The 20,928-nt window shown below is 37.2% G+C and overlaps 3 protein-coding genes across 3 annotated transcripts; 1 reads left to right on the top strand and 2 right to left on the bottom strand.

Moving 5' to 3' along the window:
• Positions 1–1,046: 1,046 nt before the first annotated feature.
• Positions 1,047–3,424, bottom strand: zp3f.2 (zona pellucida glycoprotein 3f, tandem duplicate 2). Its single transcript, XM_084412477.1, has 10 exons — positions 3,236–3,424; positions 2,749–2,933; positions 2,553–2,656; positions 2,363–2,454; positions 2,105–2,285; positions 1,875–1,980; positions 1,706–1,794; positions 1,528–1,619; positions 1,331–1,431; positions 1,047–1,151 (listed from the first exon to the last, which is right to left on the bottom strand). The coding sequence occupies exons 1-9, from the start codon at positions 3,309–3,311 to the stop codon at positions 1,367–1,369; spliced, it is 990 nt and encodes a 329-aa protein (XP_084268603.1). The 5' UTR covers positions 3,312–3,424; the 3' UTR covers positions 1,047–1,151; positions 1,331–1,366.
• Positions 3,425–5,534: 2,110 nt separating this feature from the next.
• On the top strand, positions 5,535–7,055 carry nedd8l (NEDD8 ubiquitin like modifier, like). The gene is made up of 4 exons (XM_084412186.1): positions 5,535–5,868; positions 6,130–6,177; positions 6,270–6,352; positions 6,454–7,055. The coding sequence occupies exons 1-4, from the start codon at positions 5,851–5,853 to the stop codon at positions 6,545–6,547; spliced, it is 243 nt and encodes an 80-aa protein (XP_084268312.1). The 5' UTR covers positions 5,535–5,850; the 3' UTR covers positions 6,548–7,055.
• Positions 7,056–7,140: 85 nt separating this feature from the next.
• On the bottom strand, positions 7,141–20,701 carry ap1g2 (adaptor related protein complex 1 subunit gamma 2). The gene is made up of 22 exons (XM_084412185.1): positions 20,441–20,701; positions 18,403–18,611; positions 18,086–18,210; positions 17,837–17,978; positions 17,496–17,592; positions 17,320–17,396; positions 17,137–17,232; positions 16,939–17,019; positions 16,750–16,848; positions 16,566–16,621; positions 15,811–15,924; positions 15,567–15,707; positions 14,629–14,683; positions 14,041–14,163; positions 13,547–13,636; positions 12,499–12,626; positions 11,550–11,654; positions 11,282–11,426; positions 11,063–11,195; positions 10,463–10,614; positions 7,776–7,874; positions 7,141–7,670 (listed from the first exon to the last, which is right to left on the bottom strand). Exons 2-22 carry the CDS (start codon positions 18,601–18,603, stop codon positions 7,545–7,547), a joined length of 2,385 nt encoding a protein of 794 aa, XP_084268311.1. The 5' UTR covers positions 18,604–18,611; positions 20,441–20,701; the 3' UTR covers positions 7,141–7,544.
• Between the last annotated feature and the right edge of the window lie 227 nt (positions 20,702–20,928).

The raw sequence follows: 20,928 nt of genomic DNA, 5'->3' as shown, positions 1-20,928 counted from the left end.
TGTGTATGTGAAGTTTTAGCTCAAAATACCCCACAGAGATTTTTATATAGCATGTTAAAATTGTACATTTTTGAGGGTGAGCAAAAACGCTCTGTTATTGTGTGTGTCCCTTTAAATTCAGATGAGCTGCTGCTCTCAGCACAGGGGACAGAGCTACAACAGCTTGTGTCCTTTTACCTCACACAGACATGCACTGAAAATGTCAATGTTTATGTTCAAACCAGAGTCAGACAATAATGGAGAGACTCAAGAAGTAACAGAACGCAACAGGACATTCCTGAATGGTTAGTTGATGAATTTAGGTAGCTTATGTGTATATCTTCTAGTCATTGATTAGCATATTCTGTTATGAAAATCTATAAATTGTGTTCCTGAGGGAAATCAATTTCTTTAAAAGCAAATATCTTCCTTTGCTTTGAACTTCATAACTTTGCAGAGGTTTATACTGAAACAGCAACATTACACACTAAAGTTAAAAAAGTGAAATCATATTCAACCACCCTTTAATATGCTTTAAGACAAACCATTTGCAAATTCATAAGTCAGCACCATATTATAGCAAGAGTATTTTCTCCTTAAAACTGCAGTGAAACAAAGACAGTCTCAAAATGCATTTTGAAATCACTGGTGTTTCTGACTTAAACTACCATGTAACCAATCTCATCAACATGTGATCATGAGTGGATCTGAGCTGGTGTGAGTGGAGGCAGGGCTAATTTGCATATTCATAGAAACATATAGGCTACTAAATGACAAGGGTGGAGTTACATTCAAGCTATTTTAAGGCATGAAGAAATTTAAGGAAAAAAAGCTTTTAAATATGTAATTTTGGTGATCAAAGATGAGTTAAGGGATACAATTGACTACAGGGGGACTTTTACATTTCCTCAATGCATGCTATAACCTGCTCCCTTAGCTGGGCGTAATCAATTTAATTATATGATCAAAAGGAAATACTGAGGCAATTTATGAAGACAAAATTGATGTGACACCACTTCCCTTATCACTTTGGTCAAAGAGATCACAGAGACACAGATTCAAATAATAGACTTAAAAGGACGTTTCACAGTCTTTTAATGAACAAAACAAGTCATACAAATCTAATGACTTCGTTGACCACTCCTAATAACTCCTGACCATGAATCAAGCACCTACAGAAAAGATGGAAAACATCAGTTCACTGCACACAATAGTTATTTATTCAGCACAAGAATATCATGTAGAGTGTAAACACCACTAACCTGTCAATTAGCCACTACATCAGACAGCCACTCAAGAGATAGAGATAGAGATAGAGATATGTCATATATATAAGAACATAATTACAAACCTTTCGCTGAGATAAGGATGGCACATCAGCGTAAAATCATGCTGAATCTTCAGTAATTGTCAAAGGTCCTAAAACAGACTTTAGTACCAGTCCTTGAGGTGCTGTAATCCCAACACATTGCATGTTAACTTAAACCCATGTTAAAGGGTTTGCAATTTTAACATGATTAGTTATTTGGCATTATGCTTTTGATTTACCAGAATCAGTTTCCCTCTTTCCACGAACTCCACATGTTGAATCACAGCAATGACAAAGAGAACTCTTGAATGGGTCATCTAAAAGCTCCCATCTGTTAGTGAAGGATTATAGGATATTTTCCCATAAATCATGTCAGCATATTGAAGGATTTTAAGTACAAATCAAGAATACACTTACTCTCCTTTGGCTTTATTATAATTGCAGGCCTTCTTCACATCACTGAGGTTGTCAGGGTCCCATGCAATTAATTTGCAATGGATATAGACCTGCAGGGTGGGGGAGAACAGGCAGCAACAAATTCAGATGTTTAATAACTTGCCACACTCCTATGAAGAGACTCCCTCACCTCTTGTCCCATGGCGAATCTGAATGCTTGAAGGTGAAGCAGGATTGAGGAGGAGTGAGATCTTGGTAAAAACGTGGATAAACTTTTCTTACCATCTACAAGACACCTATGATGGGGTCACCTTAAGTCAATTATAAAAATATAGCCACTAAATTGCAGCAAATAAGGAAGGTCTAACTTTATTGATGTACTGACGAATGGATATGTCAAATAATCACAAATATACACACCCTTTATTTGCTATAAGTGGGTATATAAGACTATCCGGGGAGATTTCGAGAGTTGTAGAGGCTACACATTCCTCAAGAAGCAACACCAGGGGCTGATGGGCTTGCTGGTCAACACCAGCCCAAATAGGGACAAAAGATCCCAGCGGAAAGATGGTGGATTCTGCAGGGCCACTGAAATCATCTGGAGAGAAGATTAACATAGGCGAGTTATCGTTAGAACGAGAATCACAGACAATGAATCAAGATCTGCCTACATACGATTGAGAATCGCCATGTGAAAGGCCAGTTCTCCATGACCTTGTATGGCACCAGTAGAAGAGCTCTGGAAAGCAGGAATCCAACCCTTTGGCCTGAAGACCGAATCAAAATTATTGTACATCGATGGGAACGATTTGGGATTGAGAATCCTGGTGAAGACATGTAGTAGGCTACCCAGTTGTGACGTTACCTGTCATTCAGACATCTGATTGGATAGATAAAAGAAGGAGGGTTTGGCTTTGGCAATGGCCTGTAGGTTAACTGGTTCTCATACACCAAGTATTTCCATGTAGCCTAATCAAAAAAAAAAAAAAAAACAACAAAAAAAAAACTCATCAGCATATTTTCAGGATTCCATGATTACCAAAATCAGGAACTGAACTTACCGTACGTCTAAACTGACACTCACTAAGTGGATAGTGAAAGTCTGCCTCTGCTCCTTCATTTGACACATTTAAGAACTGTGAAGGAAAGCAACTACCCAAGAAGAGACGAGCAGGATTTCCAGCCATCGATTGGTTGATTTTCCACTTAACGTGAACAGACTGTTCGTCACACGCAACTTGGATATCTATAGTAAAAAGAGAGAGGAAGTACTTTATTGTACGCCTCAAAGTTGAAGAAAACTGAACAACTCTGATTGCTCATCCGTGTTTAGAACCTGGTCTCAAAGCAGGTTATTAGCAAGTAGACCATCTTGGATCAGCAACAACAATTTTTTTTTTTTAAACATGGTGGTTTGTCTACCAGCCATGATCACCTACGCTGCTCTAAAGCACAACTACCCACTAAAGCTGGATTCTTTTAGATGTTAGGTTACATGATAAGAACTTATAATGCATCATATTTTTCTTGTGCCATAATAAACATTACCATTATCACTATTTTCAGACATCACAAATGCTGTGGCAACTGAAAAAACAAACAAACATTGACATAGGTTATTCATGATCAGAAGTAGAAACCAAAAGTGCAAACCAAACGCTGTCTATAAGCAGCTGAATCCTGTTCCTTCGTCAGTTATCAGTAGGCTAGCTAATTTACAACAGCTGACACCTGACAGGGGAGGAAATGAGAAAATCAGCATTTACTCACTAATTGGAATGTATGCTACGCTACATTTGCATTATAATTAGTTCTGTAGCAATCTACAATTTTGTATATAATTTTGGCAAGGGTTTATTCGTAGGATCCAACAAGACGCCCAAAAGAGAAGTACTATTGATTCTATTATATGTCTTGAGGATGAAATAAGAAAAGCACAGATAGAAAAAGAGACTGTTATGGCAGTATTTTTAGATGTGGAAAAAGCATATGACATGTTATGGGTAGAGGGTCTTTTAATCAAAATGCATATGCTAGGAGTAAGGGGAAATATGTTTAACTGGGTAATGGACTTTTTAAATAATAGAAGCATCCAGGTGAAAATAGGGATAGAAACATCTAGAAGGTGTTTGGTAGAAAATGGGACACCACAAGGTAGTGTTATTAGTCCATTGTTGTTCAACATAATGATTAATGATGTTTTTTTCTAATGTTCAGCCAGAAATTGGAAAGTCACTATTTGCAGATGATGGTAGCATATGGAAAAATGGGAGAAATGTGAAGTATACTGTGAAGAAGGTACAGGAAGCTGTGAGGTTTTAGATTTTCTATTGAGAAGACTAGGTTATGTTTTTTACTGGGAAGAAAGTCGATGAAAGTATACAATTGAAGTTGTATGGTAGGAATTTGGAAAGGGTTAAAAGTTTTACATTTCTTGGTGTGGTCTTTGACACTAGACTTACATGGAGGGAGCATGTCTCAAAAGTAATAGAGAAATATAAAAGGGTAATGAATTTAATGAGATGTCTGGCTGGAACAGAATGGGGAGCAGATGTAGGTTCTTTGATGCAAATTTATATATTTAATCAGAGCAAGAATTGAATATGGGAGTTTGGTTTATGGATCTGCAGCCAAATCAGTTTTAGCTGAGTAGTCCAAGCTAAGGCATTGAGAATATGTACAGGAGCTGTGCGAAGAAAGCAGCTGCAGGCTAATTATTGGATCAACTTGATGGGTCAAAGGAATGATCATCCAGTTAAAATAGCAATTCAGTCAAGCTGGGAGAGAGAGGTGGCAAGACTTCCAAGTTTTGGATGGACAGGGGAGGCATTGGCACAGGAAATGACTATACATGATAAGAACTTTTGTTCAGGAGTATTGTGGCCTTCAGTTCCTTTATGGCAGATGGAGGTCCCAAAGACTGACCTGAGATGGGATTAAGTTAGAAAATCCAGAGTCAAATTTGGTACATGAGTTTCAGCGTCATATAAGAGAAAGATATCAGGAACACATATTAATTTTCACTGATGGGTCAAAGGATCAAGAAACAGGTACTACAGGAGCAGCTTTTGTTGTTCAGAGGTGGAATGTCCAAGCTTTTAAGAGAACCTCAAATTTTCTAAGTGTATTCACAGATGAATTGTATGCAATCTTGATGGCAGTACAATGGACTGAACAGATTCAAAATCAAAAAGTGTTAATGTGTAGTGACTCTGTGTCAGCTATTAATAGTATTGGGAAAGGGTCATCAAAGAGTCGGCAAGACCTTGTGTATGATATTCTTTTGGCAATTAGAGATGTGAAAATGAGAGGGGTAGAAATATCATTCATATGGCTCATGTAGGTATTGTAACAAATGAAAAGGTTGATAAGTTGGCCAAGGAAGCTGTTCAAAAGGAAAATATAGATGTCTATATAAATCTATCCAAGGGGGAGGGTAAAAGTATTGTGTGGCAGGAAACAATTTTAAAATGGCAACAGATCTGGGAGCAAGAAAACAAAGGGAGGCACCTATTTTCATTGTCTAGTAGGGTAAATGACTCAGTTAATGTTTTTAAAAGAGAAGGAATGAAACGTAAAGAGCAGGTGATTATTTCCAGAATGAGGATAGGTCACACGTTTCTAAACAGCACTTTATTTATTTTAGGAAAACACCAGAGTGGCTTGTGTTCATGTAAGGAATCTGAGACGGTACAACATATTTTGATGTATTGTAGAAATGATGACCTCCAAAGACAAGATCTTATCAGATTGTGTGAAGTTGGTTTAAAAGAAGTATCTTTGAAAAGTATTTTAGAAGTAGGGTCAAGCGGGAGGGGAAAACATTGTTTTTGCACATTTTTATTAGACACGGGACTTTATAGCCGAATATAGTATGTTGAGGTGTTAGTCCCATAGATGGCAGCAATGCAACTTTTTGGATGCCGGCTGCCGTAAAATCCCAAAGAAGAAGAAGAAGCCCAAAAGCGGAACCATTGTACCATTGCTATAGTTGTACCAAACTACCCGGAGTTTATTTCAGATACACGGGAAGTCAGACTGTTTTTTGTTTTTGTTTGTTTCGTAGAAGCGTTTAAGTCGGTAAATTTGCCATTACTATTGTTTAAAATATAAAATTATCCAGTTTTTGTTCAACTTCTATGAGTTAAAGTACATCTCTCAATATGTTGATTAAAGTTAAGGTAAGCGATTTCTGTCCTCGCTTTTAGCTGTCGCTATGTGAGTTTCCATATTCTGTTTTAACCTGGTTTTATGATTTCCAGTAACATGCTTTCTGATTAAACTGTATTTGATTTGGGTTTAATTTCTAACTAAAGATTAACCGATTATCTAGTTAAAATCCATATAAAAATGCAGATTTCTTTCTTCTTTTATTTTAACTAACGTTACTAGTGAAGTGATTCAGATGTGAAAAATATACCTTTTTTTTAATCGTTTCTCAGACACTCACAGGCAAAGAAATAGAAATTGACATCGAACCTACAGACAAGGTATGAGTGTTATGTCCTTAAAATGTGAATAATATTTCGGTATCTTTGGAAGTATTTGGATATTTCTTTTATGCGCTTTTTTTTTCAACAAGGTGGAAAGAATCAAAGAGAGGGTGGAAGAAAAGGAGGGGATCCCACCACAACAGCAAAGACTAATTTACAGTGGAAAACAAATGTAAAGTTCCCCATTAATATTAATGAATCATTCTGAAGTTAAAATATCGAGGAAAATAATCCATTCAAAAATAAATTCTTATCTGTTTTTCTCTATTTCAGGAATGATGAGAAGACTGCTGCTGACTACAAGATTCAGGGAGGATCTGTCCTGCATTTAGTTCTGGCTCTCCGAGGAGGGGAAAACCTGCACTAGCCCTGCAATCTCCCTGTGTCTTTCCTCTAATCTATTATGGTAAACTTGTAAATAGTAGAAATCTGTTTTATCATGTACATAAACAGACTAGCCAGGTGGCTCTGCTGCTTAAAGCCACAAGTGGACATTTGGCTTTGCATACATTGCTCTCTAAGTCATGTTATTGTGAATCTGAACCGGTTACAACCTAAATGTGAGTTCATATTTACATTTGTTTCTGCCCTTTTTGTTTTGTGGTATATGACAGTATACACTTTAGCAGGTTAAGAACCGTTTACTCATGTTTTAAGGATTCATTCATTAGTTAGCATTATCTCTTGCTAGTTTAAATTTCTCATTCATCTGTTAAACATGCATTAAGGCATGTTTCCTAAAAGAGATGCTCACGTGCACCATCATCTTCCTAAAAACTAATTTCTTGAATGGGGTGCATTATACCATATATATATATATAATGTTTTATTGTATTGTGTTTGGATAAGAAGAATAAACAAATTGGATAAATGGATATTTGTGGTTTCACACACAATGAGGTTGTTTGAGAAATATGACATTCTAAATATGTGAGATGGTAAGTTCACATTCACAGTCAAGAAAAACGGTAAACAGAAAAAAAAATTATGATGAGAGGCTTAATGATAACAGAAAGGCAATTGGAGCTCAAATTAATTAATTAGGGCATATGAAGGATATCTGTAATTCAAGTTCTTCAACTTGTTGACAGGGTCATTTAGTGACAGTGCACAAAGGAGCTTATCTAATGTCAGTGTGCATTAGTTTGACTGTTCACTCTTGTGCAGTAATGACAGCACATTAAACCACACTTTGTTCTAGACAATTCTCAAACCAAGATAACACTTCATAAACACCTGTTGTATCAAATCTGCCATGAGAGCGTTCAGTCCATAATAGAAAGGTTGACAGAGAGCTGCCTATTTCCATAGATTTCAATCTCAATGAGATAGACAGTCATGGAGATTCTGAACTCGTAGGTCGGTCACAAGGGGCTGATTGATGGCTGACAGTTCCAACCCAGACTAGGAAAGGAGTCAATTTGTACTGTGTCCTGATGCACTGCGCCCTGATGTGAGTAAGACACTCGAATCCGCATCTTAAGGCTGACCTGTAGGGGGGGGGAAATAAAAGTATAGTCAAGCTTGTTCATATATAGCACCGATAAGTTTAGTGAGAAACACAGTCGCACAAAACTAAAGCAGGATGGACTTGCCTTGTTAGGGTTGTTGAGTAAAACAGTCTGTGTGACTTGACCAAGGCCATGTGCTGGAATCACATTACCACTCGGAGCCTTCATCTGCAGCTGAACACTCTGAAAAAGGAGAATAATATTGTTTTAATGTGATAACAGTGTGAGACAGATTCTGACAAATTAAAACCCCACTTCCAGAAGAGTTGGGACAAAAATCTGCTTTGTTAATTGTCTTTAACCTGTTTTCACTGACCAACTTAATTGTATTTTGTAAATATATATATATAACATTTATTTTTTATTTTTTTTTATGGCTGTGACACACTCCAAAAAAATTTGGACAGAGGCATGTTTACCACTGTGTCATATTACCTTTCCTTGTAATTTCACTTTTTAATCATTTGGGAAATGAGGATACTAATGGTTGCCGTTTTGCAAGTGGAATTTTAGCCCAATCTCAAGCCAACTGCTCAACAGTCCAAATGTCATCATTGTCTGATTCTCCTTTTCATGATGGGCCGTATATTTTCAATAGGAGACAGATCTGAACTGCAGGCAGTCAATCAAGCACATCCCTTCTTCGGTGAAGAGTGTCAGTGTAGAAACCACTCTGTTGTTGTAGCATGTGCTGAATGAGGCCTAGCATTGTCTCTGTACAATCCCAACATACGCCTCGACGTCAATGGTACTTTCACACACATGCAAGACACCCGTACTGTTTGCATTGATGCCTCCCCATACCATGACATGTGTTTGCTTTTGCATCTGTGGCTGATGAAAGTCTGGATGGCCCCTTTCGTCTTTGGGACTGAAAACTCGATATCCATTTTTCCCCAAAACATGCTGAAACATGGACTCATCTGACCACAGCACACATTTGCACTGTCACTGTCTTTTACACCATCTGACATGAGCTCAAGTCCAGAGAACTCGGCAGCATCTCTGCATTGAACAGATGTATGCTCCTTTTATACCAAAACACGATACCCTCACCTATTACCAGTTCACCTGCTAACTGTTACAAAACAGTTTAAATGGTATCCCAAATGTTTTGGAGTGTGTTGCAGCCATCAAAATAGAAATACAATTAATTTGGCCAGTGAAAACAAGGATTTTTTTCTTTGTATTTTTGTCAGTTAAATAAAGGTTCAAGAGAATTAACAAATCACAGATTCTTGATTTTATTGCGTTTTACAAAATGTCCCAACTATTCTAGAATTGGGGTTGTATTTATTGAGAAATGTCATTTATTACGGATATAATGTGGAGGAGAATCACATTTATCATTTCTTTGGCACAAAACGCATTCAATTACATAATTTCAAAAGCTTACATAATACACAACTGAATAAGGGCTCGTTCACACAGAATGCTTTTTTGCTTTGAAAGAACGCGAGAAGTGGGGCAGAGCGGAATGGAGAAGCTGAGCAAATGGGTGGAGCTTACGTTAAGCCAGTGGTTCCCAATTCCAGTCCTCGTGACCCACTGCTCTGCACATTTTGTATGTCTCCCTTATTTGACACACCTGAACCAGATCATCAGCTCATTAGGTGAGACTCCATGAACTGAACTGAGTGTGTCAGATAAGAGAGACATACAAAATGTGCAGAGCAGTGGGTCACGAGGACTGGAATTGGGAACCACTGCGTTAAGCGAATGTAATTCTATGATGTAATTTAGGCCTAATGGGTGGAGCTAGACTATCCAACCACACCCTAACCCTACCCACAACTCTATCCCATCAGCTCCTTAGAGCTCCAGAGAGGAGGAGCTGGACTAATCCCACCCCATTGGAGCTCCAGAGAGGAGGAGCTGGTCATTATTTGACTCTGCAGTGATTAACACTTGTTGGAATGGGGAAAAAAACGCAGTCTCGAGAAGCGTTTTTTAAAAGTCGAACTGATTTTGTCTTGAGTGCCACGTTTTTAGAACGCAGTGCCATGCGCGAGACGCTGCAAAAGACGCAAGTGCAGCGGTTATACATGTCAGTCTAGCGCATTTACATAGAAAAACAATGGAAAAGTAGCGCATTGGAATGAAAAAAACCCTTCTGTGTGAACGGTCCCTAAGACCGCAATTTGCTGCATTACACTACAGTAACACCATATTGAAATATATTCCAAATCTAAAAAAAATTCAAATACTATAAAAACAATTAGATGTAGCTGAACACCTACACCTAGTCTATCAATTGTATTACCATCTATACAAAAGAGGACAATTTCATATTGTAATGTAAAAATGGACCATTTTACATATACTGCAGTGAATTCTAAACAGCAGAGAGCTGTCATTCTTGTTTTGTAAAAAAAATGTACATAAGAAAAACATTTTGTGATGCTACTTGTGATTAGAGTTTTATAGGTCATTCTTTATAAGTGACAAAGTGTGTTGGGTGAAAAACTTTGCTAGTGTTTTATATAAGTGTTGTAGAAAGTGTTTGGTAGTTTTAGTGCATTTTCAATGTGAAATAAACTCCTGTGCCAAGTTGAAAGTTAATTAGGAAAAATGTGCAAAAAGTTTTTAAAAGTGACTCAAGTATTGAGAAATAAGTCCTACAGAGTGTAACCCCCCCCCCCCCCCCCCCCTGTAAATCTGTATAGCGAGTAGTTCACTCTATTACACACTCAAAAGCTTATGTTATAAAAGACTGTTGACAAATAGGTTTATAGTGAATTTATGAAAATGAGCTGAAATTAATATCAGACCTTAGGTACAGCTGCTTGAAGAGTGAAGTTGGTGATGTCACTCTGAGTGGAGTTAGAGGCAATAAGGGTGACCGTGACATCCGTTTCTGTCTGTTTGTCACATTGGGTTTTCAGGCTTAATCCATTCTTCTCATACACCGTCACAGTGGGAACTACATGCAAACACACCAACACAGAGGTGAAAACTGTAATATTAATCACAATTTAAAATTATAACTTTCTATTTTAATATATTTTAAAATGTAATTTATTCCTGTGATGGCAAAGCTGAATTTTCAGCTGCCATTACTCCAGTCTTCAGTGTCACATGATCCTTCAGAAATCATTCTAATATGCTGATTTGTTGCTTTTATAAGAAAAAAAGAATTTCAGGATTCTTTGATGAATAGAATGTAAAAAAAAATTAAAAAAAATAAATAAAACAATTTATTTGAAATAGAAATATAATTTGTAACATTAGATATGTAATTTTTGGTTCCTTGCTTAAAAATATTTTATTTAAAAAAGAAATACTGATCCCAAAATTGTAATGGTAATGTATCTTTAAAGGTCAAACACAACTGGAGAAATCATCAGTTCTTCAGGTGTCCATGTTCTCACCTGGTGTTGGTTCCAGTCCTCCCAGCAGGTCAAGAAGATCGGCACTAGAGGTAGTTGTTGGAGTGATGGTTGGGGCAGGCTTGGGTTGGAGAGGCGTATCGGTCCCACCCAAGAGATCCAGAAGGTCGCACACCTTTAACAAAAGTATAAATACAAAAAAAAATGTGTATCTATTCTTTAACAGTTCAGTGTCTAAATACAAGATCATATAATAATTACCTGGCTTGCTGGTTCTGAGAGCAAACCTGCCTCAACTGGTTTGGGTTTAGATGGGTCAGGCTCCTTAATCTCTCCTGATGTGTCTCCATTAGTGTGTCCAGGTGAGTTCTTATCCATCACAGGCATTCTTTCCAACACTGCAGCTCTGAGAGGAAGACAGTGAACTTGATCGCTTAATCATGAACTGCTTAAGAGCTGCACCATTCATGCGTGATCTCAGGGTTTTTTGTACTGGAAAATAGCAGGCTAATAAAGCACACAGCGGTACCTCATGTGGTCATATTTCTTGAAGAGTGCATTATATTCGACCGCTCTCTGCTGAAGTTCCAGGTCAATGCAGCTGCCGTAAATACTGACAATACTTCTGATTCGGCTGATTGAGAGAAAAACAGAAAGATGAAAAACATCTAAGACAAAACAGGCTCAAAGAAACAAGCAAATACACTGAGAGGATTTACTGTATGATATATCAGTACCATAATTGTTATCAGCCCAAATTGTAAAAATTGTTTAATTTTATTTTTCAATTTTTAGTGTGTTCAAATTTGTATTTATTCCAGTGATCAAAGCTGAATTTTCAGCAGCCATCACTCCAGTCTTCAGTGTCACATGGTCCTACAGAAATCACTCTAATATAATGATCTGGTGCCCCAAGAAACATTTAATCTTATTACAATTACAATGTTAAAAAGATCTGCTGCTTAATATTCTTCTTTTTTTGTAACGATGTAAATGTCTTTACTGTCACTTTTGATCAATTTAATGTGTCCAAGCTCAATAAAAGTATTAACTTATTTAAAAAAACAAAAACTACTGACCCCCAATATATATTGGTTGATATTGGATAATATTGGATATATAATTGTTTGTTTATGCTCAATTTCCCTATTTTTCTTTTAGAGTGCATATGCTGTCATCTTACGTGCATAAAAATAAGTAACAAATAAAAACACTAATATTTCAATAACTGTTAAATGCAATCTTTAGAAAATCTCAATATGAATATCCATTTTTATACTGTACGTTATATTCTTGTGATGCCTAAACTCACTTTTGAACATTTAAAACGATTGAGTTTAGTTTTCAGCGTTTTAAATTAATTTAGACAAAATACTGTAGAAAACACCAAACACCTTATAGAAATACTTCTTACATTATTTTTCATATTCAATTCACAGTGCATTTTTTTGCCAGTATTTCATAATAACGTTTCTCACTCGACATTATCAGTGATCCGAGTGCTCAGCTTCATGGTAGCAGTGAGTGCGAAGCCTCTGGTCGCTGGTGATGACATGTGAGACTGAAGAACTGTCTCCAAGGCCTCAAGAACGTCATCTTCTGTAACCTAATGGCAGAAAAGGCCCAAAACACAATTTAGTAACTCCTTAAACAACAAGTTCTGTGGTGGTATAGGGAAGGCATCAGATATCAGTACCATGGCAATTTGTTTCATTTATCATGGTGTAATTGATGTGCAAAACTACATGTTTTCAAAAGAGACTAATTGGTTAAGGATATAAATTATTGTAAGTATAATTATGCTAGTTTGTGAGACACAACTTCTCAGATGGGTTTCTGTTAAAGTTCACCCAAAAATGAAAATGCTGTCATCATTTACTCACTCAATCATGTTGTTACAAACCTGTATTCGTTTCTTTCTTCTGCTGAACACAAAAGATGATATTTTGAAGAATGTTGGTATTCAAACAGTTGATGGACCCCATTGACTTCCATAGTATGATAAATACTATGGAAGTCAATGGGATCCCATCAACTGTTTTGGTTACTGACATTCTTCAAAATATCATCTTTTGTGTTCAGCAGAAGAAAGAAATTAATACAGGTTTGGAACAACATGAGGGTGAGTAAATGATGACAGAATTTTCATTTTTGGGTGAACTATCCCTTTAAAGTAAGAAAAGCGTTAAACTTTACACGCAAAAGTACAGCATGCTAGTCTAGTGAAACTTCATGACCTATCCCTACCACAATAATGGATATTAAGCATATTCATGTACAATGGTACTCCAAGGTACATCAAAAAAATTAACATTTGAGCTACCACAGTACTTGGTAAAAAAAAAAAGAAAGAAAAAAAAGTAGGCTAATTTTGGATTCCTTCTTGTTAGTGGCTTGCAACATAAAATACTCTATATGTATTAATTTATATGTCAGATTCACATTGATCCAGTATTGACACCGATTAGTGCACCAAATGTGCTCCCTATATAATTTTACATGTATCATTATTTTATTTCTGTTTACCTGCACAGGCTCAATCTCCTCACACTCGCCCTTCAACAGCAGGTCTCCATACTCCCCTATACACCAGCACGCAACTTGGACCAAGGATTGCTATGAAAATAAACTGTCTGTTACACACAAACAGGAACGTATGAAATGTTCACACATGACACGTCATTGCCCAGAGATGCTCAAAGGCCAAAAACACAATGCACATGTTTGTAAGAATCAAGAATGCATCTTGTGTGGAAGGCCACGTTTTTACATTTCACTGCGCTACTTTTCCATTGTTTTTTTTAATGTGAAAATGCGCTAGTCACACTTCTGGGTCTTTTGCAGCGCCTCGTGCATGACATGGAGTTCTAAAAACGCAGTGCTCAAGAAGTTAAACTTTTAAAAATCATGTCTACACATTTTCTAAATCTTCCTGTAATCAAACACACCTGATTAAGCTCATTAGTAGAGACTCCAAGACCTGTGTGAATGGCCCCTTATAAGCAAAAACATATCCTTACCTGTGAAATATCTTTTACAAGCGCTCTATAGAGCTTGTGAACAGTGTAACAGTGGAGCTCAGAAGCAGTAGTGATGAGTTGGATTAGATTCGGCACTGTCTCATCTCTTACATCGCCCCCTGCCTGAAAGAGAAAGTACTACATTTATAACTTGATACAGTTGAAAAGATACAGTAGTTCACCTAATACATTCTAACGCAGTATCATTTTCTTTTTTTATGAATTTTAGGAGATATTTTTTCCAGTCTATTCATCACACAAAGCTATCTTGTGGCTTCAGAAGACTTAAAATAATGCTCATCAGTCATATGGGCAACTTTTATGAGACTTTGTTGTTATTTTTTCGAGCTTGGCATTTAAAAAACACAATTTACATTCATTGCGCTGCCAAACATTGTGCGCGAGATTTCCTGTTGTGTTTCACAAAAAAAAAAAAAGAAAATAATGCTGCGTTGAAATGGATGAGAACTTTAATAAACACTAAGATGTTTACAGACTGAACGTCATTGCTTATTTGCAAATGGGAAGACTATTGTTGTATTTTGGGAGGCATGAAACAGTTTTGGTTGTGTAGCAGTGGCTATTTACCGTAGTGAGCACATGCAGGATGGTATCAATGTGCCAGCGCTTAGAAGGGGAATACCTGACCAAGACACAGAGAGAGAGACACACAAAGACAACGTGCTGTTCAGTGCCTGTGACTTGCCACATATACAAAGATAGACCGGTTAACACAGAAAACAACAAAAAAGGCAATAAATCAGGATTCTTCCACATGACACGTTTTAGAATGGGTTAGCCAATGATTGCAAAGACTGAGCTCATGAATATTAATGAGCTCAAACGTCCAGTTAATCTTCATGGTCCAGTTGTCTAATTAATATTCACGAGCCAAACCTTAACCTTGGTATTTTTTATAGACTGATGTGTACAGATGTGTTTGAGTCACACGGTCTTGTAGATGTGTGGCACTGAGACGTTCCACATGCTGTTTGAGCTAGTTTGCTGGGATATGTTTACATGTTGTTTTTGTATATTAATTAATGATTAATCAGGGGAGCAGATCTGTAGTAGGACTTAATAATTTACCATGAGGATATGGGTAAAAACTAAATTTCTAAAATACACATTTGCATCTCCTAAAATTTCTGAAGAAAGAAGTTTGTTCTTTTTGAACCAAATAAATGTAACATACCTTATTTGATAATCTTTTGCCTGCCAGAGTACATAAATTGAAATGTACGGATTCTTTGTTAAGTTAAATATGTAGAGATTTAGCACCACACATTATCTGATATTCTTAGCTACCTCTCCAAGTTCCATAGGTAAGCTATACATTTTAATATCAAATGATGGGAAATGGTATTAAACGTAGGCATGTCTTACAGGACAGTGTCAAAGTTGGTTTCTGTAAGACAGTGTTTAATAGGAGAGATACACAAATGAGCGGAGCTGAACCACAGACACACAGACATATAATGGATGAAACTAACAGGTAGATATAAAGTACAAAGGACTGATGATACCTTTCAGCAGCGTTGAAGATGCCAGAAGCGGTTTGAGATCGAAGCTCTAGAGGACAGGTTGAAAGAAAAATGAGAAGCTCCTTCATCATTGAGCGAATGTTCACAGCCGACACAAGGGCAAGTGACAGATCCAATGCACGACTGCATAAGAAAAAGAGCAGGATGAATGACTGTAATTACACCTCAATTTATATACATCTGTATTGTCTATATGCATTGTCTTTTTAGAAATAATTTATAGTACCGTTTCACCGAGGTGTCTTGATCTTTCAGGCAGTCCACAATGGTGCCTCTGTGCCGCTGCACTGCATTGTGGTCAGTCTGCACTATTTTCTGGAGTGATGTCATTGATATGTAGCTGTAATAGATGAGAGAGACAGAAAATGAGCATGTACTGGCACTTGTAGGGCTGAGAAACTGAATTTACATTTTCTACTCAAAAAACACTGTAGTGCAAGTATAAAAAAAAAATATATATATTATATAATTTTATCAAAAGAAACTTTGAATATCTGTGAACAGCAGACACCCAAATTAGATTTTAAACATTAAATAAAAATTATGAAATGGATCTGCTCTTATTGCAAAATGAAAAACTACCATTTGAAAGTTTGGGGTCTGTAAGAGTTTTCTATTTTAATATGCAACTTATTATTGTAAAGGAAAAGCTGAATTTTAGCAGCCATTAGTGTCACATGATCCTTCAGATATCATTATTATCAATGTTAAAAACAGTTGTGCTAACTGATCCCAAACTTTTGAAGCTACTAGAACAAGAAAAACAGGCTAACCCTGACAGCCTCTCTATAACACATTCTGATTAGTCAGCTCAAATATGAATTAAAAGTGTACAATCAGGTCACAGCAGGAGAGAAACATAAGAAGTATGTGGTGGTGTTATAAAAAATAAAATAGATTAGATCTACTATGATTGATTAGACCGATTTAACAGTTCCAGTGCTTTTAAATATAGAAGTATTAAAAAAAGAAGAAACTTACCGAATATTCCTGTCATTATTAAGTAGAAACCTCCCCAGAATATTTACAGCTAGCACCTTAAAAAGACAAATTATATATGCATTAAATGACCTGAAATAAACTACAGAAGCATCATATTCCACTCATGTTTAACCCAAACAACCCTACTAATCATAAAACTTGAAAACATGAAATTCTGACCAACCCTAAGTCCACTCTCTGAGTTGATGTCCATGATAGTTAGGACCGTTTCATACAGCACAGCACTGCCTGCAGTCTTACTGCTGTCTGTATTTGTAGCCACCTATGCAACAGAATCACCAAGATCAAGCTTTAAAAATACATAACTAATATGATTAATTGCATTTCACAGGGTGTGTTTGTTCTATTGTACCTGTGCCAACAAGTCATTCATGGCATCACTAGCGGTGTCATTATTGTGACCCAGAATTCTTAGCAATCTAAGGATGCGCACCTGAGGGACAAAAATAGACCAATCAAGTCCTGATAGTCATACAGTTCGGTGTAACATGTAGAAAGTATGTTGTAGCCTGATAAAGAGTGATATTAAGCTTGACTGTAGCGGACAAACCTGCAGAAAGGGGTCGCTGATACCAGCTACATTGTGCTCTGGAGAATAACTGGATGTCACAAGACCTTTCATGATCTGGACCAGTTCAGGAACAGCCTGATGGAATGGGAAGGAAAAATAATTAGTAGTCTGTATAACTGAGTAGTTGAAGTAAAAGTTTGGGAGAAAATTCACTTGAATTACCTTGCGGAACTGATCGAGAGTGTCAGGATTTCGCGCACACAATTCAGTGATAAGAACGACAGCCCCATGCAAAACCCCTGTGAAAACAGTCAGGCAGTTACAAAACCCCATCATATTAAAAATACTGCACATAATACAAACTTTTTTAAGTTATAAAAAGAAACAATGTAGCTAACCATGGTTCTTCTCAGACAGAAGAGACCTTGCAGCAGGAATAAACAGCTCTGCAAGCTCTGGGACCTTTCTTATTATGTGGACGGCACACAGCGTGGCCTAAAGCAGGTATCATTATCAGTAATACACAGAAAAAACAAAACAAAACACAGTTTAGCAGGATTATGTTAATCTGGATGATGACATGATTTAAACACAAAGGCATAGGTTTGATTTTGACATAAAAATCATAGCTAGGGATAATTCAGTAGTCGCTGGATATTGGTGGCTCCCTACCGTATTCTACACCCTTGCTTAAACTATACTTAAAAATGTTTACTGACATAAAATGTCATGAACTGACCTTTTTCTTGATATAAGAATTAGACGCCCTGAGGAGCCGTTCGATCTCTGGTGCCAGGTCTCGACACATCTCAGCTGAACCCATGCAGGCCAGAGTGCATAGAGCCAGAGACTGAACATACTGACTGCTGTGGGAAAGGTCACTACAACAGAGATAAAAATGGCCAGACAGAATAATGATTTGAAACTAGAATCAAATCAGAATATATAAATAACATATATTATAATATATATAATATACAGCATTTACTTCTTGATTGAGTTGGTAATCAGTAAGCTAGCATCCTGCTTCTCATCCAGGAGCATCATGGCTCCCAGGTAACCCATCCGCTTCTCGTTGTACCTGGGGCTGGCAATCAGACGTACACACTCCATCTGCAGGAGTCAATACTAAAGTTATCACCATAGTAACATATATAACAGGTGAAAAGACAACTGAAAAAAAGAATATACAGAGGGATAAGGCTACACAGATGAGAATTAAGATGCTAAGATGTGATGTATCCATAATTGGAGATGTAAAACTTTGTTATCCATCAATGTAACCGCACACACATTAAGAGTTACCTGGCCAAAGTGTGCAGGGTAGCCCAGCATGTGCACGTAGAGTAGTTTTGCAAGGCTGTGCGAACGTTCCCCATTGTCACCCTGCCGAAACTGGGCACGGATATCTGCGCACTCTCTTTGGATGATGCCCCTCTCCTCGCCTTGTGTCCGGGCACTTCGGATTACCCGGATCATTTCCTGTAAACGCACTGATGGAGTCATGACTGTATCTGTAATCAGAGGGATTGAGAGAGGCATTTCATAGAAATTGAAAGAGGAACCAGCATATACCCAGAACAAAGCAATTACTTTACATTGGTGGTTTCTCTGTACTTAATTCAATTGCATTTTTGAACAGACAGAATTTAATGTTTATATTAAATGCAACTCTGAGGGTCTAATTTGTCTTCCATTTTATATAAAGAACTATCAAGTCATGTCAGGGCAATCCCATGACCACTTTTTTTTAATAGAACCTCAATTTGAAAACTGCAGTTGACCACCGACCAACACAGCAAACTTCATCCATGTGTAGTGTATGTGCAATATATTTAGTGAATAACAATTTGATAATCAGATAACTTGGATTATAGAGCAAGAGTCGTATCTTATGCTCATCAAGATCAAAAAAATATATACATGTTCTATTTTAATAATATAGAAAGAAAGCAGAATTTTCAGCAGCCATTACTCCAGACTTCAGTGTCACATGATCCTTTAGAAATCATTCTAATATGCTTATTTGGTGCTTGAGAAACAATTGTGCTGCCACTAAGCCTCTGCAGATGCAAAAGAGAACCCACGAGACACACACCCCTCCTGATCTCACTCCACTGGCTCCCAGTTGTGGCCAGGATCAAATTTAAAGTTTTAATGCTGGCTTTCAGGACTACCCCTGGTCCTGGAACAGTTCCCCCCTACCTCAACCCACAGCTACAAATGTACGCTTCCTCCTGCCAGATCAGGTTACTGAATGAGCCAAAACAATGAGGCAAAAAGTATCTCTGTTCCACACAAAGTATGTGTATTCTTCTCTGCATTTCTTCTCTTCTCTAGCTGGTGTCCTAATCTAGTTGTCCTTTAAACATGACATTGTTTACTACAATGTTTGTTGGCTCTTTGATGAATGCTTTCTTCCTCTTTTGTGAGTCCATTTGGATAAAAGTATCTGCTAAATTCATAAATGTAAACGTTACTATTTTTGTGAAAAACCATGATCATCTTTTTTCAGGATTCTTTGATGAATACAAAGTTCAAATAATCTTGACTCACTTTTGATCAATTTAATGCATCCTCACTGTAGGCTATTTATTTAAAAATTATTTTGGGGTGCCTCTTTGGAGCATAATTAGCCTGTAGCTAGTCAATTATATATTTGTATTGTATGAACAAAAAACAATGTAAACATCCCGAAATGTCTCATTTTTGAGTGCACTCTTTCTCTAAAATTGTTTTAAGGACCTAAAGGTTATTTGGGCCTGTTGCCTCTGGTTCCTCTTCCTTCAGCTGAGGAACTTGCACCTGCTTTCATTTCAGATCTTCCCATGATGACTACATTCATTCCCGCATGCGCACTGCGCGCGCTGCGCGGCCTTCGGTCGCTGTGACGTTACTAATCTACAAATGCATTCCACATGATCTCATTGTCGTTTTGACATCTAACAGAGCCATTTTCATATAATATATACAGCGCAGTCAATGTGTTCATAAATTGTCAGTTTCATCGAACCATCACCTTTGAATACAAACGCTGTGTGTGCATTAAACTCAGATGCAATAAAATGCTGATAAAACGTAAACAGTCAGGAGATAACGACAGGAAAGACTTGAATGATCTGAAAACGGCGATCAATTTGTGCTGCTCGTCGCTCTCATCGTTTGCAGGAGATGTAAACATTTCTTGCGTTGTGGTACACTGCATCTGTTTGTGATTAAACTGAGTTTTACTTATGATACTTTTCGGTGGCAAAAGTCAAGTTTGTTCACGTCCCGAGTGTTGTTAACCCGTGTTACTATCCGCTGACGTTTCCAGCATCTGATCCCGGGCTCATCGTCTTACCTTAAGCAGCGCAGTAATTCCAATCGCCGAAGCCAGCCGGCTGCTCAGAGCCTAATTCATCCGCTCCTCCTCTTCTGTTTAACCTTACGATGTATCCGTTAGTAACCAGGCGAGGTATGTTACTTTACGAGCAACTTTACCCGCAGTAACAGCATTTACAAATGTGTATAAGCCTCATTGTAGAGCGCTACTTCCGCCATCCGGGTGTGCCATTCATTCCCGTCCAGCTGCTCTGGAACTGGAAAAATACTTGTGTGCAGTGTGTATTTAAAGGACCCGCGAACTATTTACTGATGTTTCGTCCAAATTTTTTCAAGTAAATTAAAGTAAACGATTCAATGAATATTAAAAAGTAGTATTACATTTATTTCATAAAAATAACTAATATAAATTTTTATGTTATTACTTTTTATTAGTTGTAAACTAGTAAATAATTCAGTTTCAAAGTAACTAACTATATATTAGTCCTACCTCTATACTATTTATTC

This window comes from Rutilus rutilus (assembly GCF_951802725.1).
Source record: "Rutilus rutilus genome assembly, chromosome: 6".
Taxonomy (NCBI): Eukaryota; Metazoa; Chordata; class Actinopteri; order Cypriniformes; family Leuciscidae; genus Rutilus; species Rutilus rutilus.
This window is presented reverse-complemented; position numbering and strand designations above follow the sequence as displayed.

What these genes read in the sequence shown, in the direction of transcription:
- zp3f.2 (XM_084412477.1), bottom strand. Translation starts at nt 3,311, where the DNA reads ATGAATAACCTATGTCAATGTTTGTTTGTTTTTTCAGTTGCCACAGCA. An exon ending in ATCAGATGTCTGAATGACAG is followed by an intron (nt 2,455 to 2,552) that starts GTAACGTCACAA and finishes TTCGGTCTTCAG; the next exon opens with GCCAAAGGGTTGGATTCCTG. An exon ending in TATAATAAAGCCAAAGGAGA is followed by an intron (nt 1,620 to 1,705) that starts GTAAGTGTATTC and finishes CTTCACTAACAG; the next exon opens with ATGGGAGCTTTTAGATGACC.
- nedd8l (XM_084412186.1), top strand. An exon ending in ACATCGAACCTACAGACAAG is followed by an intron (nt 6,178 to 6,269) that starts GTATGAGTGTTA and finishes TTTTTCAACAAG; the next exon opens with GTGGAAAGAATCAAAGAGAG. An exon ending in ATTTACAGTGGAAAACAAAT is followed by an intron (nt 6,353 to 6,453) that starts GTAAAGTTCCCC and finishes TCTCTATTTCAG; the next exon opens with GAATGATGAGAAGACTGCTG.
- ap1g2 (XM_084412185.1), bottom strand. Translation starts at nt 18,603, where the DNA reads ATGACTCCATCAGTGCGTTTACAGGAAATGATCCGGGTAATCCGAAGT. An exon ending in ATTACCAACTCAATCAAGAA is followed by an intron (nt 17,979 to 18,085) that starts GTAAATGCTGTA and finishes TCTCTGTTGTAG; the next exon opens with TGACCTTTCCCACAGCAGTC. An exon ending in TCCTGCATGTGCTCACTACG is followed by an intron (nt 14,164 to 14,628) that starts GTAAATAGCCAC and finishes TTTCTCTTTCAG; the next exon opens with GCAGGGGGCGATGTAAGAGA.